This window comes from Sycon ciliatum, chromosome 2 (genome assembly GCF_964019385.1).
Source record: "Sycon ciliatum chromosome 2, ocSycCili1.1, whole genome shotgun sequence".
Classification (NCBI taxonomy): Eukaryota; Metazoa; Porifera; class Calcarea; order Leucosolenida; family Sycettidae; genus Sycon; species Sycon ciliatum.
Window position 1 is genome coordinate 8,402,101 of NC_088644.1, and position 16,815 is coordinate 8,418,915.

Sequence of the window (16,815 nt, forward strand, 5' to 3'; positions counted from 1 at the left end):
TAGGTCTACTGACTCGACTACGTTCTTCTGTCTTGCTTGCGATGAAACTACCCGTACGAGCCCGCTGACATGACCAAGGCGTACTTTCGACTGAACTAAAATTTAATGTCATGAGTGCGCTAAAACTTTGTGATAGATCTGGTGTCTACGTCTACGTCTGTGGTGATCACGTTTCCTGGATTCGAAACAAACTGGGTTGGGCGCATTCGAGGCGCTAGGCGTAGATCTACGCGTAGACATTCTACTGCATGCATGCATAATGCGTCATGGTCAAGTGCTCACATGATCACACACGTGCGCAGCTCAGCCGCCTTTTTTTATGCATGCATGCAGGCAACCCTGATCTGAATGGCTGAAGGGATCGTAGTAAAATCACAGTTTACACAGCGTGCACGCGTGGTGTATGCAGCTAGCTTGTTCTTTGCATCTACAGTTCAAGTTTTGTTGCTAGTTTTCTTCCTTGAAGACTTCGCTTCCTTCTCTCAACATTATGTTTACCCCTAATTTATGTGAGCTGTTGGTTTCAAATCAGGTGAACAAAGGCATCTTATGTAGAAACACGATTGTCGGCTACAATCACTGTATAGAATGGTGATCGTACCATCAGACTTTTCCGATTTGCAGTTGTAAGAAAATTATTTTAGCCCGAACTGTCCAACTGGAAATATGGCTGATAGTGGATTTTCTGACGGTGAGGTGTGCTGTGATGCCGACACCATACATAAGTCTGGCGAGGGAAAGATCGGTCCGTGCTCCAAATGGATCTCTTCCTCCAACTTGTGGACGGACACCGAGAGTGACCATGAATCAAACGATTTCAGTGACGATGAAATCCTGTTTGATTCGAATCAGGCGAACTCTAAACAAAACGATTTGCAGACCACTGAAACCTCTGGGAATGATGAGGATAAGGATGAGGAAGAGGAGGAAGATGACGACGGTGAGGAAGAGACCAGTGAAGAGGAGAGCAGCGAGGAGGAAGAAAGCAGTGACGAGGAGGAAAGCAGTGATGATGATGATGACGACGACGGCGATGAGTACGATGAGGAGGACTGGGATGTGGCTGGTGAAACTCAAGACGTTTTCCCAGAGTTTTCACTGCCATGCACCCCTCTCTTATCACCCATTATCCCTAACTTATCCATGGGATCGCCAGTAAATCCTCTAATACAGCAGCTGCGGAGTATGGGCACATCAACACCTGCTACAAGCTGTAGTGATTCTACTTCAAGTACGGAGGGATGTACTGGAGGCCCACGTGTACGTGGCAAACTAGAGCGTACAGTATCACTGTCCTTTGGGCCCAAAATCTTGGGTAAGCTCGATTCCGTCTCCTCTGGCAGTGAGACTGAGGAGGTGCCTGAATTACACATCCGCGAGCGTTTAGAGTTGCTAAAGAAGCGCTATGCAGAGAAGAGAGAGAAAGTATTTATTTCAGATAGTAAACTACATAGAAAATGCTGTGCAAAGCGACCACTACAATCAACTGCTGAGGATGCATCCACATCTGCTCAGAAGAAGGTTCGCTTCTTGCCGGACAAGGACCTTGTCACTGTACACAGAATCATAGCCTGGGATCATGCATATCGTGCCGCTAGAATCAGCGACTGGAATCGCGTACGGCGAGATGAGGTACGCTTCAAGCGACACATATGCCAGCTGGAGGCCGTTATTTCCCCGGTACTCTGCCTGTCCCATCGCACTAAATGCTTGGCGATGGTGACCAAGTCTCTAGAAGCATCCTGCCAGAAGCTAGTGTACCGCGAGCAGTAACACTTTTTCCCCCTCCTCATCTTTAGGTAGAGCTGAAACACAGCCAGGTTTTCACCCCCTCTTTTCTTTTTCATTGAATCCATGTTGTGCTTTGCAAATAGAGCATGACAGTTTAATCTTACCAGTAATCAATTTTTTAAGGTTGAGCTGGCAACAACCTGAATATGGTACTAATAATTATTATTATGACAGTTTATAACGGGACTCTCAATACTCGACTTGTATTCTCTGGCATGCAACTTATCAATATTCCTGGTACATGACAGTACTGCATGATACCAAGCTTGATTTTATGTTTGGCGCAGGCTCATAATTTATATTTATGATCTTGTTTGAATAATGTACGTGCTCCATTGGTAAGTAGGCTAGGTTTTACTGTACTTTCGAACGCCTGGATGATTGTTTTGCTACTTTGGTAGCTTTTAATAGCGTCTTGTTTGCTCCATGTCTCTTTTGTTTACCGTTCTTGTGAGCTGCTCTGCCACTCACTTTTGTCTCCGTTTTTTCATCCTGTTTGTAACCGTCTATGTGTAACCACCTCAACCTCCCACGTATAGATGTCTCAGTTGTCTGATGATTGCCTAACGGCATGAAACTCAGAGTTACAACCAACCTGAACGTCCTCCACTGAGTCTGCGATGTCTCGTGTGTGTTTGTCTAAGTGCAGCACGGAATCATTTCCAAATCCACCTGACGAGTCTGGTGATTTTAAGGGTGGAGTTTGTCGGCGGTTCAGTACCGGGTAGCCAATCATTATTGTCACTACTATTGTAGATCATCTTTCGAAGAATCCCTTTGAACCTCTCTCCGCTCTCCAAGGGTGTCATCGATTGGCGAATCTGGATTGAGCGCGAGCAGGCGGTGTGGTCCGAGCAACGCAGCTACGCTGGCCCAATCGAATGAAGCAGGGGTGTGTAGTATGCAAAAGGTATGCATATCGTACAAAGATTCTGTGAAAGCTATCTGAAAAACATCCATTGCCACTCCCGGTGTGGTTGGATTGCACTCCAACACACGCTCACTCGGAGTGCACTTGCTAGGGATTCGGCCAATCGATCCCCAATTCATGTGTCAAGGAAAGTACAAGCAAGAGGGGTTATGTACTCTTGGTACAAGTGTATGCTGGCCCACCTTTGTTTTTGTGTTTGCCCATACAAGCCACTTACAGTACTGTGCCTTACATGAGTCTCTACGGGCTGTGAAAAGAAATTCTTGGGGCTGTGTGGGATGGTCTGACCACAACCCAAAGAGAGGCAAAGAGTATACCGGTACCAAGAGTCCATAGGGGGTTATGGACTCTTGCCGGTACTACAAAACAGGAATTATCGTACTCCTCGACCACAATCGAGAAACTCAGAAACAGATACCGGTACATGTAGTACTACTAGTAGCAGATGCACATACAATGTATCGTTGGTTATGCTTGGAAGTGGCAGGGCCGTAGCACCCGGTCCAGCCATGGCCGGACCTACTAGCTTGTATTTCGAAAAAGTTGACCCACCCAATTCGTGCAAAACAGGGTTTTTTGGCAATTATTTCCGGTCAAGAATCCCGGGAATTTGGCCAGACCACCTGAAATACCGGCCCTGCACGGAAAGGTTATTTTCCAACCGTGCCACATGACTGGGCACGAGGAGCAATAATCTCAACCAGGGAGTAGTAAAAGGGGTTGGTATTTACTACTCCCTGATTCCAATACATGCACAATGTAGCGAATAGAACATTCGACATCTTCCTGGCCTGGACTTCAATTTACAGTTCGGATGTTCCCGACAAATATTCACGCTCATACAATAGAGCATGACTTGTTGACTACCTGTGATTGCGATGACAAGCACCCAGCCTATGTCGCATGCGCCCACTGAGCAATGCAGTTCACACTCTACAAGTGGACACAGTACTGTCAGGCGACGAACAGGCTATCCCGAGCCGCCAGTTTATCGGTGCCAGACAGTACTGTAATGCTATCACTGTGCTGCACAAATGCCTGGCAATAGAGTCTCACACAGTTATAACTTCTCGTCGAAACAAATACCAATAAGTATTTCAACTGCGCTGCAGTGCCCAAGTTAAAGCCTAATCTGCACATCAATCCATGAGGACTCCAGCTCTGCTGTACATGTAGCTCCAGATCAAACAAATGAGATTTACACCGAAATCATGTCCGATAGAATTGAGCAGGAGACATATTCAGGACAGCAGAACGGTCATGTGCGTTGCTGTATGTCTCGAGCAACCGTGTCCAGAGAATCACCGGCGAAATGGAACATGTAAAACGACAAACTTGTACCACTGTGCGGCAAAAAACGAGACGGAGGAAATATGACTGCATAAAGTGAAACATTCGTATTATGATCAACCTGTCTTTTTTCCTGAATTCTATGTTGCGCATGGAAGTGTTGCGATGTAAACAGGAACTAGAAAAAAGGTCGGTCAGGTTTCCAGAGGATACCAACTCCAGCTACAACCATCTGCTCTACAGGAATATAGGATTCAGCACTCGTTCGCTGGCTCAGAAGCGTACGGCGTTCGGTGTGCTGCGTGCGCAGCGTGCACACACCTGGCGACCGAGGCAACAAATAATCATAATTAAAAACCTACTGGAAAATAGTCAACCTCAAAAAGGTAGTCAGATCCAGAGTGGCTTGCCGCCTTAGTGACAGTCAGTCTCATACTACTCAAACCTTTCACGTCTGATATCACCTCCGTCTTCCACTCCTTGACGCGCTCGAATCGCCTGAATTCGACAAGTAAGAGTAAATCACGGCCGTTGCCATACTGATCAGTCTCTGCTGATTCAGAACACAGATGGTGAGTAACAGCACACAAAGAACGCCCAGTAATGAGCCGTGCTTCAGTGATGACTCAGTCTCCATGTTGACAGCGAGTGGGCTGAATTCTAAAGTGAAATGGCGATGCAGCTCTCCTGGTAGAACGGTGAAGCGCACCTCGGCCTGCAGGCCACTGAAAGTAGAACGAGACAGAGAGCTCTCCACTACATACCGATAAACAACGGGCGCACTTGCGGATGGCAGAGCAGCAAAGTGGAAGAAGGGCTGATTGCCAACACTCACGATTTGCACTGGCGATGATGTCAGGTGCGGTTCCGCAAACAGCATCACCTTCAGCGTCGAAAGGTGTTCGCTCCTGTTTGCCTTAATGTAGCCACTCAGTTCCAACTGCGATTGCGGGCGGAAGACGACAATGTCAGCACCCCTGACATCAGCGGATGACACGGACACGGTGCGCGTGGCAGGAATAGCACGCAGGAGGCCACCAGAGCCATTGTCGCCGACGGCAACTTCATACTGGCAATCGGGCAAGAGACCGCGTAGTCGAAACATCCCGTCATCACCGGATACAGCACTCTCCCTCGAACTGCTGCACTTACCAAGGCCCTGGGCATTGACAGATATACTGGACTCAGTCATACCACCCAAAGAACGAGTGATACCAAAGCAGCTGAACGCCACGCGGTGCGCCGAAATATCGACGTTCACGGTACCACCTTCAGACACATCAATCAGCTTAGACGCCGGATCGAAGGAGTACTCCTTCAACATACTGCGCAGGTAATACTGACCAGGGGCGAGGTTTAGAATGCGCAGCTGACCCTTGTCATTGGTAAAGTTATTGCTTCTGAACTTGCCACCACTCAGCGAGACCAGAACACCAGAAACAGGAGACTTGTCACCTTTGGAGAGCACTGCAATGTTTATTTCACCAAGCTTGGACAACATAAAGTCAGTGGTGGAATCAGCAGCAGATTCAATCACATACCCATCCAGGAAAGCTGACACTGAATACTTCCTGTCACTGTCAATTGGACCGTAGCGGTACTGTCCTTTCGTGTCCGTAAGCAGATCAACGTTTTCGGCATCAGATTTAAATTTCAGCAAGATCTTCACACCAGCCACGGCAGGTGTTACTTTTCCGGCGATGTACACACCACGACGTCCACGGAAGGCAGGAACACGGTCAGGGCAGGAGATGCGGGGAACGGTGACAGATTGAGACGGTGGATCAAAGAGCACATCCTCGAGCTGGGGTGTTATGACCAAGACCTCATCTGAGCGAGCCCAGTGAGTGTAGTGGTATATGAACTGAGGCGAGCCATCTTGTGCCTTGGCCGACGTAGACTCCAGCGGCCCCACAATCACAGGCTTTTCTGCTTCCTTGCCAGGGGACTGCTTGACAACAGAGACGTGCATGCCAGCGCTGCGTTCGGCCAAGATGATAGAGCCGGACACACGGTGAGCGGAAGCAGTCAACGAAACCACACCAGGTACTGCGGTGCTGTAAGTGAACGGCTCGCCGGTGAATTTGTGACATGACTCCGTGGTGAGTTGATAAATACCAGCACGTGGCAGACACACTTGACTGGAACCCTCCACAAGACTACTTTGGCCCTGCACTGAGGGCACAGAATCGGACTCGTTACCATTGCCATTTGTGTAGTCTGCATCATCCGTGAGCTGATATTTCAGGGTCAGAGAGTGTGAAGCTAGGCACTTGAGCAAGTGTCCGATTTGCTTGAATACTGTCGGCTGCACATCTTCCGAGCCGACCATGATGTCAAAGCTGGTCTCCTTCCAACACCACTTGTCATACAGGATAGAGAGCTTGTACTGGCCAGGAAGGATGTTCTTGAACGCAACACGAGCGATGAGACTGTCCTCATCAATCTGCTGAGCGTTGAGAACGGTACGTTTGGAGTCTTGACGCGTCAGAGACTGCAGCGCAACAGGCAAGTCAGTACAGGGTGAGGACATGCAAACGATTTCTGCGGTGACGGTTGCGAAAAACTGAGAGAAAACGACGTCCAGACGAGGAGAATCAACAATTTCTACTGGATACGAGACTGGGTGCAAGAGAAATCCAGCTTTCTTATCTGCAGCTGTGGCCACATACGCAAGCTGCCATTTGCCAGCCGGGACCTGGAAGCAAAACTTTCCTTCCTTGTCACAAGTTGCCGTTTGCTCTTTACCTTGTTGATCGGGAGCCGAGAGTCTAATCTGTCGACTGGAAATGGGTGTAGGGCTCTTGGTTGATGTTGCCAGTGACACCTTTCCACAAAGAGAGAACTCTGACGCAGCAATATCGCGAAGCTGTGGAGCAGACGCCGAGACGGTGACGTCTTCGGACTTGAAAAAATACCCTTCTGCCTCAATTGTGAGTTGATACACACCAGCTCTGACGTGCTCCAGGAAGTACTGTCCTTTGGAGTCAGTCACAGCCGGCCTACTTAGGCCTTTAGCGGATACAGTGGCACCCTTGAGGCCAGATCCACCTTGCTTGTTGAGCACCCGGCCAAATACAGTGAAGCCGTGGACACGGAACGCTTCCTTCAGCTCAAGGCTATCATGGCCAACGGTGAATGAAAGTTTCCTTGGCAGAACATCAAACGTGATGTGCTCGCTGCGATAGTACGGGCGAATGTGATACTCGCCAAGAGGTAGACTATCGAAATGGAAGCGACCGTCCTGACCGGATTTGGCCTCACAAAGCAGCTCACCAGGAATACTGTCGCCATCCAGCTTCGGCTTGTCCACTGTAGGGCAGACTACAGGAACACTCGGTGAGCCGAACAGCAAGAGGCTAACACCAGATGTGGGCTTGCCTTCGTTCTCCACGAAGCCATGTACGTCATACCCCGACACTACAAAGTCATCGGATACCGCAGCGTTCTCCGTTTTCAATTCAACCGTTGTGGAAGACTTCTCGAGTTTCCACACTTTGTGAGAAGCAGAAATAACATACTTGCCTGGCAGCAAGCCTGGGAAAAAGTATTGCCCGTTGGGATCAGTCTGAACAGTACTGATGACGTCATTTGAGTTGTCCTTAGTTACACTGACATCAACGCCTCCTGGACCCTTGGTTTCTCCACGACTGACTACACGACCACTCAGTGCAAATCCTGCAAACACGAAGTTGAGATCCTCTCCACGACTGCAGGCGTCTGTTTCACCGTCCACATTCAGTATAACGCTTTCTGGCAAGAATTTCCAGCCATTTGGCGGCTCCACGCGCAGCACAAACTCTCCTTTATCGTAAAGAGGAATTAGAAAATATCCATTGTTCGGCGCACAGTCGGTGCGATACTTTTCAACGCCGTCCTTGGTGTAGAGTACGACTTCTACTTGGCTAAAGTTTACTGATATGTCAGACTGAATGAAACCTCCGCATCCTACAAGGTCTCCAGCTGACACGGCGGACAGCATGGAACACAATGTGAACAGGATAGCGGTGGACAGTACAGCCAACGCCATGCTGCCTCAAGTGAGTGGAACTAAAAGGCTAAAAGAAATTTACAGCATTGTTTCAAAACTACAAAATTGAAAAGAAGGATAGGATCGATATCGCGATGTGCATGAAAATCGAAAGGCAAAGGGCAAAAAAGCGAAAAAGATTGGCGAGAGATTTTTGTTACGATACGTCACGTGCACGCAGCGGGGCATGCCATGCAGATTCTTCACAAAATGTGTTATTTTTTATTGTTTTTTTTATTTATTTTATTTTATTTTTTTAATCGAACGCACGCGCACTCAGTATCACGTGGTAGAGTAAACAGAAAAAGAAAGAAAAAAGAATGTTTGGCACCTATGAATTCAGGGGCCGGGGATGGCCCACGCGCGTACGCCTGGTAAAAAGAGAAAAAGAAAAAAAGAAATCATAACAAAGAAAACTAAAGAAAAAAGAATGTTTGGCACCTATGAATTCAGGGGATGGCCCACGCGCGTACGCCTGGTAAAAAGAAAAAAAAGAAAAAAAGAAATCATAACAAAGAAAACTAAAGAAAAAAGAATGTTTGGCACCTATGAATTCAGGGGATGGCCCGCGCCTGGTAAAAAGAAAAAGAAAAAAAGAAATCATAACAAAGAAAACTGTTACTAATAGCGAAAACAATACAGCCATATAACAGGAGGTGAGGGTTAACCCAGATGACACTCAGCATTCACTAAAGCTGAGGGGCACTCCAGCTGCTGATCCAAAGGTGCTCGCCTGGATCGATGACCTCTTAAGCTTGCAATCGCCGATCTGATGAGGGCAAACCCTAGGCGGCAACGGAGGTGAGCCATCACCATGGAGAACGGTTCCTTCCGCTTCTCGGCCAGCATTGATGCAATGCGCTTGAGGAAAGCAGAGGCAGCCTTGCCTTGACCACCGGAGGCACAAAACACCAAGGGGACGAACGATGCCTTCTCTACTTCCCTAACACGCTCTTCATAGTGTCGCCGTTTCTCCTTCTCGTGCTTAGTGAACGTGCTGTTGAGGGAGGGAGCGGTGTTCGATCGGACAAAAGGGTTAAATACCCGGACATCAAAGAATGTCCTCTCGAAACGGCCGCCCCACACCCCGCTGGCAGCAACATCTAGGCGGGCGCCATCCTCGCTGATTGCAGTACGATGCCTCATCCGTTCCCCGGCATGCCGGCATGCACGTGTTACGTGTACGTGTACGTGTACTACCGGTACTACAAATACCGGTTTTCCGCGACCGGACGGCGTCCACCGAGGATCAGGCGCGTCTACGTCTGGATGTGGCGGCGAGTGGCGTGTGGGGAGGACGGTTTGAACGCGTTTATCTTGATGTACGGGTGTTTAACCCTTTCGCTCCTTCAAACCGTTCCTCTTCTCTCGCTGCTCGCTACCAGAGCCATGAGCGAGAGAACTTGCGGCGTCGCAGGTATGGTCAGAGGGTGCAAGAAGTAGTTGAGCGAGCCTCCTTCGTACCTGTCGTATTCTCAGCCACAGGTGGAGCCGGTCGAGCTGCTTCCGCTCTTCTCAAGCGAATTGCTGCTCTGTCTGCAGAGAAATCCGGAGAGCCATACGCAATGGTGATGGCGTTGTCGTCTTGGTTTTGGTCTCCTGCGTGCCAGTGTTGCCTGCCTTCGCGGTGCCCGGCGGATGCGCCGCGTCAATGATCAGTCTGCTGTCCTCGCAAACGCGGAGGCTGCATTGATTTAACTTTCTTTGCAACTCCTGCAGCCTAGGTACTGAGTATCATTGTTATCTTGTGTATGTGTGTATGCGTGAGTCAACAGCTTTGATAAAGTTCTTGTGTTTACCCCTCTTGTTTTCTCATCATTGTGCTGCTTTTAATTTGTAATCTTGCCCGTAAAAGAGGCTGTTGCGGACTTAAAAAAAACTACAAATACCGGTACCGCGGTATGCTTGGTGGCAGGGAGTAGTACAATACCACAGCGGCGTCGGAAGGTATTTTAGTGTGGTACGGTCAGCCATCTGAAGTACAATTGACTCGTGGGGGAGTGGTGGCTGAGCCGAAAATTTTGGAATTTTAGATCCCAGATCAGTGTATTTTGTTGACTCACGGGTATCTGGGGCAAAAAGTGGTACGGTCAATACCGTAGTGACCGTACCGTGTGCGACGCCCCTGTACCGTATTGTACTACTCCCTGCTTGGTGGTGCGTAGTGCATCCTGTGATCCCCCCCCCGGCCCCCCTCCCCGGAGTTCCCCCGGCTCCGGGCTGGGGCCGGCCCCCAGTTCTGTAGTGAGCTGATCTGCTAAATAATAGGGCTTGAAAGTGCTACGTCACAGCATAGCAACAATTTCAAAAATTCAAAAACTGGATCCACTTGGATCCAGTTTTTGTATGGATCCAAGCACATTTCAAGCGGTCTTACCCACAGCATGGTGATTTAGCCAGTGAAACTGACTGATTTGGCTACTGGGGGCGGGGTTACAACTGGTGGCGAAATAAAAGTCACACCTGCATGCGACATGAGTGGGTTGCTATGCACCCACATACTTAGGCAATAGCAAAGTCACACCTTAGTGGATCCAAAAATAGAAATCTGATGTCAACTTACTACTCCCTGGCCGTTTTGACGTCATCACTTTCAAGCCCTATTATGGGACTCTCTGTGTGAACTTTGCACTCCGACCTGTACTTGTAGACTCCTTCACTTGGCTTCAAGGTTGCAGTTTCGAACTTTCGTTCCCCTTGCATTTTGTTATCTCCATATTGCCATTGTTGCTGTTTGGCTCTTGATTTCGAGTTCGGGTGTGAACTTACTTTGTTGCTGTACCTGGTTGGCAAGGGTGTTGCGGAGCTGGACAGTAATTTGTTGCTGAGATGTAAACAACTAAGCTGCCGGCAGCCTGCTACACGTGAACTCCATTCTCTTTTCCTGTCCAGCTGCTTAGCACAGGACCAACAGTGCTTCTTCTCCGATACTCTAGCCGTAGAGCCTGATAGCTGTTCAGCTTCACTGAAGCGCAGGCAACCAGTTGATCACTTCTTTACACAGTAGAGCAGATCAGATTCCTCCGGGTCGTTCGCGAATGAGCAAGCGAAAGCACGCTGAAAATGAAGAGGAAGACCTGTTGCAGGAGGAGCTCTTTCTAGATGCTTCGAAATGGGACCCAAAGCTCGTCCTGGGGAAAATTGAAGGCTTGGCAGTGGAACTGACCGAGGCCGTTGCAAAAGGCCAGGATTTCCCTTTGTCTCTGGTAAGGCGCGGTCACTGAGTCCTTCAGCTTTGTATCTACAGCGCAGAGCTATGGGGAAATGTTCGCCTCATTAGCGATTGTGCATTCTACTTCTTGACTGTTGATTGTTCAGTGCCGAAGAGACAGCAAGAATGTGCTCTGGGATGAAGAGGGAAAGCTTCGTTTGGGGACCCAGAAAGTGACCAAGACCATGTTCGGTCGCCAAGGAGTTGGTCTCAAGCGCTATGTCATGTGTAAGTGAAACGCTTGGTGTAGGTCTACATCAGGGATTAGTAGCATACAGGGTGATGACATGTCGATTGTAACACTACATGATGCGGGTTTTGCCCCTGGGGCAGGCAGGACCGATTTATGCAAGCCTCTCACACGGTGTTGCTTGTTCTTGTTTGGCCGCGCTCGGGGTCAGCAGGTCAAAGTCGCAATCACGATCACGAACCACGAAGACCACGTGGAACTTCTTAATCCGGGGTCGAAACGCACATCATTTCAGATACTATGCTCTCGTGTTGTCTCCCTGTATACACTATGATTCCCTGGTGTGCACCAAGGAGTCATAGCCGATTTAGAGAGACTTCATGGGCCAGTGGAACGTGAAGCTATTGGAGTTGTGTGTACATGCACATGTATGCGCAGGTGCGTAGCCCGCATGGGGCACGGGGGGGGGGGGGGGGGGGGGGGCACGTGTACCCCCTAAAACGTTTGACCTGTGTGTTCAGCATGCACACAATGCCCATGGATGACATGTACCAGCAATCCTACACATAATAATATATATGTGGCTGTGCACCCCTAAAAGGGGGACCAGCTACGCCCCTGTATGTGTGCTGCATGTGTGTGTTTGTGTGTGTGTGTGTGTGTGTGTGTGTGTGTGTGTGTGTGTGTGTGTGTGTGTGTGTGTGTGTGTGTGTATTCGTGTGTGCGTGTGTGTTGACTGGCTGGTTGTTGATCTGCAACTTGTGTACCCTGTGCAGTGTGGAAGATCATGGCATTTGTGCAGAAGCTACTCCTAGACAAGCAGCAATGCACACAGAGAGAAGCGTACTACTGTCTTGTCAACCATTTTGCACACCAGGGAGAGTTCAACGATGCTCTTATGGGTAAGTAAGTTGAGTTTTAGTCTCATCTGCACCGCAAGTATTCTGGGGTAGCAGCAGCCCCTGTTTGGTCTCCCGGTAAGCTACGGCGGCAATTCAATGGTGTGGCTCTTGCATTGCTCAGTAGGTATTTGCTGGGAATTGAATACTTTGCTTAACGTGAAGATAATCTATCACACCACGTTTTTTAGATGGTTTCTGAGAAGTCGATCATGGTGCAGTTGCGAGTGTGTTCTTTGGTACAACTGTAATCGGTCTTGCTGCACAGAGGTGGCATCCTTGATCGGTTGCTCTCGCATCTCTTTGGGCATCTGTGCGGCGAGTGCAGGATCAATTGCGGGTAGCGTGCAATGGCTGGTGAGTTTTGTGACTTTCATCATACAGTTGCCACTATGTGCGAGTACAGAACATGTACATGTATATTGAGTGTACGAGTATAGTTGTGAAGTGCCTACCCAGTTACCGTAGATACTCTAGCCTGCACTTGACTCGTTCGCTATGATTCCCCTCCGTGTTTCTTACCTTGCTCCCCCTTATGTTCAGGCTGCCTGTTTTGGACCCATCAGTTGCCTGACGATCGTAGTAATACGTGGAACTCAGAGTTGCGACACAGCTTCCAATCTCTCTCTCTCTCTCTCTTGTGGATACTCCAGCTCATAATTACGCTGCATTGAGGCTGGCGAGGGGATTGCAGGAAGCAAACTGATACATTTCAGCGTGCATGGGAAGTGTGCATATGCATTCTTTATGCGGTCGTCCATGGAACTTATAACTGTTAGATACTGCTGCACGCACTATTGACTAGAGCTCATCATAATTATGTTTTTGCCATCCATGGACATGATTGTGCTCATATTTCGTTCTTGGCATTGGTCTATGTGCAGGAGGGGCAGAATCAACCAGTGGACTGCACACAAGTTGGATCGACAGGAAAGCGGGTGAGCCAGAAAAAATTAGCCAACACAGACTTTAGTGACACAACTACCAGAAAATTAAAAATTGAATTCCATGCCCTTTTTCCATTGGCAGTTTTTTTCCTATGTGTCTCTATAAGTGCACAGACTGGCAGCATTGTGATACGTTGGTCACCTTTCTCCCTGTATTTGTGTTTGTAGATCCCGGGAGACATTGACAATGTGAGGTTTAGCAGTCTGGGAGCAAGGTAACCTCGCAGTTAGCACTAGCCGCTATGTCGCATGCGCTCGTCCAGTGTAACTTCTAGAAAATAACGTACATGCGTAATCAGCCCATATATTAATATGAAGTCTAGAGAGGAGTGCCGGTGTACAATTAGCTGCTTCCCTCCTGATATAACCAGCTGTTACCACCTTACCCTGATTTAGCATGTACTCTTTCTGTTGATGTCTTCACAGGTACATCATTGTTGTGGAAAAAGGTAACCGTTGCGTGCGGTGCTCACTTTTTTTAAGCATTTCAACAGGCAAATACTGAAAGGGCATTTTTGACAGAAACATAACAGTTCAAGTAGTGTCAGCCAAAAAAATGGAAAATCTGATAAAACTCTAAATGAGCAAATCAAGTTTAGTAGGGATGGAGAAAGGTTCAAGGCCCTACCAATGCAGATTCTTAGACTTTTACCACCATCTTCCCCAGTCTCTTTTTTTCCACTTAGATGGATCTTTTTGTAGTTCTCATTGTTTCATTCCCTCTCCGCACTTCTGCAAAATACATGCATGTGTGATTTGTCTGTAGCTGCGGCGTGCCTGAGCACATTGCAGTACTAGAGCTGAGACCACGTGGTCAGTTGCATGAGCTTTGCTAAACTACATGCAGCTAAGTATTCTGTACATGTACTATAAGTAACTTACGAACTTCACAAGTAGTGAACAGAGAATGTTATTGCATAGTGTATACAGGGGCGTAGTTCGCATATTTGTGGTGTGGTGATTTTAAAACACTGGCAACCTCATTAGCCGCCGTTTTACCTATTTGACTTTGTAGTACGTATGACGGCCATTCGCTGGTGTGGTGACCAGGCCAGGCTGACTACACACGAGCTACGCACCTGGCATATGCAAGAGTATTGCCTGCTTGTGTGTCACCACTCCTCCCCTCTGCAGATGCAGTGTTCATGTACTTGTGTGAGCATCGCTTGTGGGAGACAATACCGTGCATCCTTGTGACAGGTACGAGTATCTTGTGTTGTAACTTGTGTATTGCTAGCTGTGCTCTGAATGGTGCAAATACGCAACTGTGCACCGACAATGCCACGTCAGAAGTCATTCTGAGGATGCAGCAGCCGCGCTGACACTAATTTTACTGTCTGTGTCTACCTTTGCCGCTGTGACACAGGATGCGGCTATCCACCTCTCAGTGTTCGTGCCGTGGTCCACAAGCTAAGTGATACGCTACATGTTCCTGTTTTGGGACTGGTTGACTACAATGTGAGTACTGCACACTGCCAAGTCGAAGGCAATCATGAAGAAATATCAAGGAACACGTTTCGCGGGCTGCAAATTTTGTACTTGAAATCACACAAACCTCTGGGTCCTTCCCATCATGCATTGCAGTTGACAATTATTAGGTTGATTTACCCTGCTTTTTTGTCTGCACAGCCCCATGGTGTCCGCATTTTGCTCACGTACAAGTTTGGGTCTGCCCGAATGGGTGCAGAAAGTCACAAGTACGGTAAGGATTATAATTATTGCCTGATCCGAAAGACGTCGTGTCTTGACATGTGAGGAAATCTTGGGTATGCTCGTAATCTGACACTCAACACATGCATGCCCTCATGATGACATGATTGGTGGAAGACGGAGCTAAACTAGATTTCGAGTTCCTTCAGACTTGAATCAGGTTACTAGTTACCTCAAAACCAGCTCAATTTGTTCACTTGGATTTGTTCTACTTTCCTACAGCCACCCCGAATCTTCAATGGCTGGGATTACATCACGGTGACATATTTGGCATGAATCCAGAGTCGGAGCCGACGAACCTGCCTGAAGCCCACAACCAGAGCAGGCGATACTACGAAGAGTCGGTCGTTCCTGAATCTTCCCTGCAGCCCTGGGGCAGCAGCGATGACATTGTCTTCCGTAGCCTGATCTCCTTACCGTACTTCAAGGTAAGACGGTGTTATCAGTGATGCTAGCAGTACATCCATGTCCTTCAAGTACGTGTGAGTAATTCATGCGTATGAGTACGCCAAGATCCAGAATGCACTGTTCCCCACCCTGCACAGAAATACCCATGTGATTGTGTAGGGCGCTGGTGGTACCAGCCACACACGAGTCACTACGCAATGGGCTGGCTCATCACAGAACTGCCTGTTAAAAGTCCGACCAGAATGTTAACAAAGTACACAGTCATGTCGCTTGTTTCATTTTTGTTTCCACCGATCATGGCAGGTAAACGCTTCATACCGGAGAGAGCTTCTGAACAGTGCCCGCGAGCGGATGAAGGCCGAAATAGAAGCGCTGAACGCTAATGAATGGGATGCTGTTGCTAACATGGTCGTGAGAAAAATCCTCCGCCACCAATACTTCTGAAAGTGGCACTGCAAGACACACTGTTGAGGTAATCAAGGCTGTAGCGCAAAGAAGTCCTTACAGAAGAGTTGAACCGTTTTTCGCACTATTCATTCCCCTGGATCATATGGTGTCATAGTTATTCTCTTATGTCCAGCAGCCACCCATTATAATCTTGTTGAACCCACACCATCATCCAAGGCGAGTAAATCTGCTTCGAATATTATCAATCTCACCACCGTGATCTGCTTTGGACTGAAGTACTTGTTCGCTTCGTACTCTTGATTTGAGCAACACCAGTGTTCTGATTCCATTCTGAAGAATCTGTCAATTGCAATCTCCATTCTGATGCAGTATACTATTTCGTCCATTTATTTGACCGGGCTATCTGCCCACACGCCTGCGGGTGCCCATGTGCACGGTCCACAGGCTCGCATAATTACACTGTCTTGGAAGCACCTAATACAAGTGCATTATCCAGGCAGAGACTCATGGAAAACAACTACTCAAAGCCATGCCTACTCCCAGGCTGTTGTGACTGCATACAACTACAGATGTAGAGGTCCACTATACAAGCAGTACATGCAAACGAGAGAGCACAGCTCGGGACCCTTGCTACGCTTGTTCTCTACATCGATGTCATCATCACGATCATTTTGCAGAGCCAACTGATCTGTTGCTTAGTTACATGTCATGGGTGACCGCCCGCGCCTTGCTCTGTCACGTGATGATGGACGTACCACACGCACACACAGAGATACGAAATACAGCGACGAGGACCCAGCACGGCTAGACGCTATACTATGTAACGTCTTTTCACTCTTTTGCATAACGTCAGGGATAAAACACATGTCTACCTCACAGCACTGTGCCTCGTTGCATTGGTGAAAGATTTCGCCGATACGAAAAAAACCAAACAGGACAGGGACGATTTTTTGCAATTGCAACCTAAGTCAAGACAAGGAAGGGGGCTTCTCCCGCCCAG

General features: G+C 48.3%; 2 protein-coding genes across 2 annotated transcripts; one reads left to right on the forward strand and one right to left on the reverse strand.

Moving 5' to 3' along the window:
• Nucleotides 1-3,767: 3,767 nt before the first annotated feature.
• LOC135808526 (BOS complex subunit NOMO3-like) lies at nucleotides 3,768-8,122 on the reverse strand. Its single transcript, XM_065321723.1, has one exon. The coding sequence runs from the start codon at nucleotides 8,040-8,042 to the stop codon at nucleotides 4,473-4,475; it is 3,570 nt and encodes a 1,189-aa protein (XP_065177795.1). The 5' UTR covers nucleotides 8,043-8,122; the 3' UTR covers nucleotides 3,768-4,472.
• Nucleotides 8,123-10,729: 2,607 nt separating this feature from the next.
• LOC135808527 (uncharacterized) lies at nucleotides 10,730-16,074 on the forward strand. Its single transcript, XM_065321724.1, has 12 exons — nucleotides 10,730-11,248; nucleotides 11,361-11,481; nucleotides 12,220-12,345; nucleotides 12,611-12,699; nucleotides 13,227-13,280; nucleotides 13,458-13,504; nucleotides 13,716-13,738; nucleotides 14,424-14,489; nucleotides 14,656-14,747; nucleotides 14,919-14,991; nucleotides 15,222-15,427; nucleotides 15,711-16,074. The coding sequence occupies exons 1-12, from the start codon at nucleotides 11,081-11,083 to the stop codon at nucleotides 15,849-15,851; spliced, it is 1,206 nt and encodes a 401-aa protein (XP_065177796.1). The 5' UTR covers nucleotides 10,730-11,080; the 3' UTR covers nucleotides 15,852-16,074.
• Nucleotides 16,075-16,815: the final 741 nt, after the last annotated feature.

What these genes read in the sequence shown, in the direction of transcription:
- LOC135808527 (XM_065321724.1), top strand. Translation starts at nt 11,081, where the DNA reads ATGAGCAAGCGAAAGCACGCTGAAAATGAAGAGGAAGACCTGTTGCAG. An exon ending in AGGATTTCCCTTTGTCTCTG is followed by an intron (nt 11,249 to 11,360) that starts GTAAGGCGCGGT and finishes TTGATTGTTCAG; the next exon opens with TGCCGAAGAGACAGCAAGAA. An exon ending in TGCAGAAAGTCACAAGTACG is followed by an intron (nt 14,992 to 15,221) that starts GTAAGGATTATA and finishes ACTTTCCTACAG; the next exon opens with CCACCCCGAATCTTCAATGG.
- LOC135808526 (XM_065321723.1), bottom strand. Translation starts at nt 8,042, where the DNA reads ATGGCGTTGGCTGTACTGTCCACCGCTATCCTGTTCACATTGTGTTCC.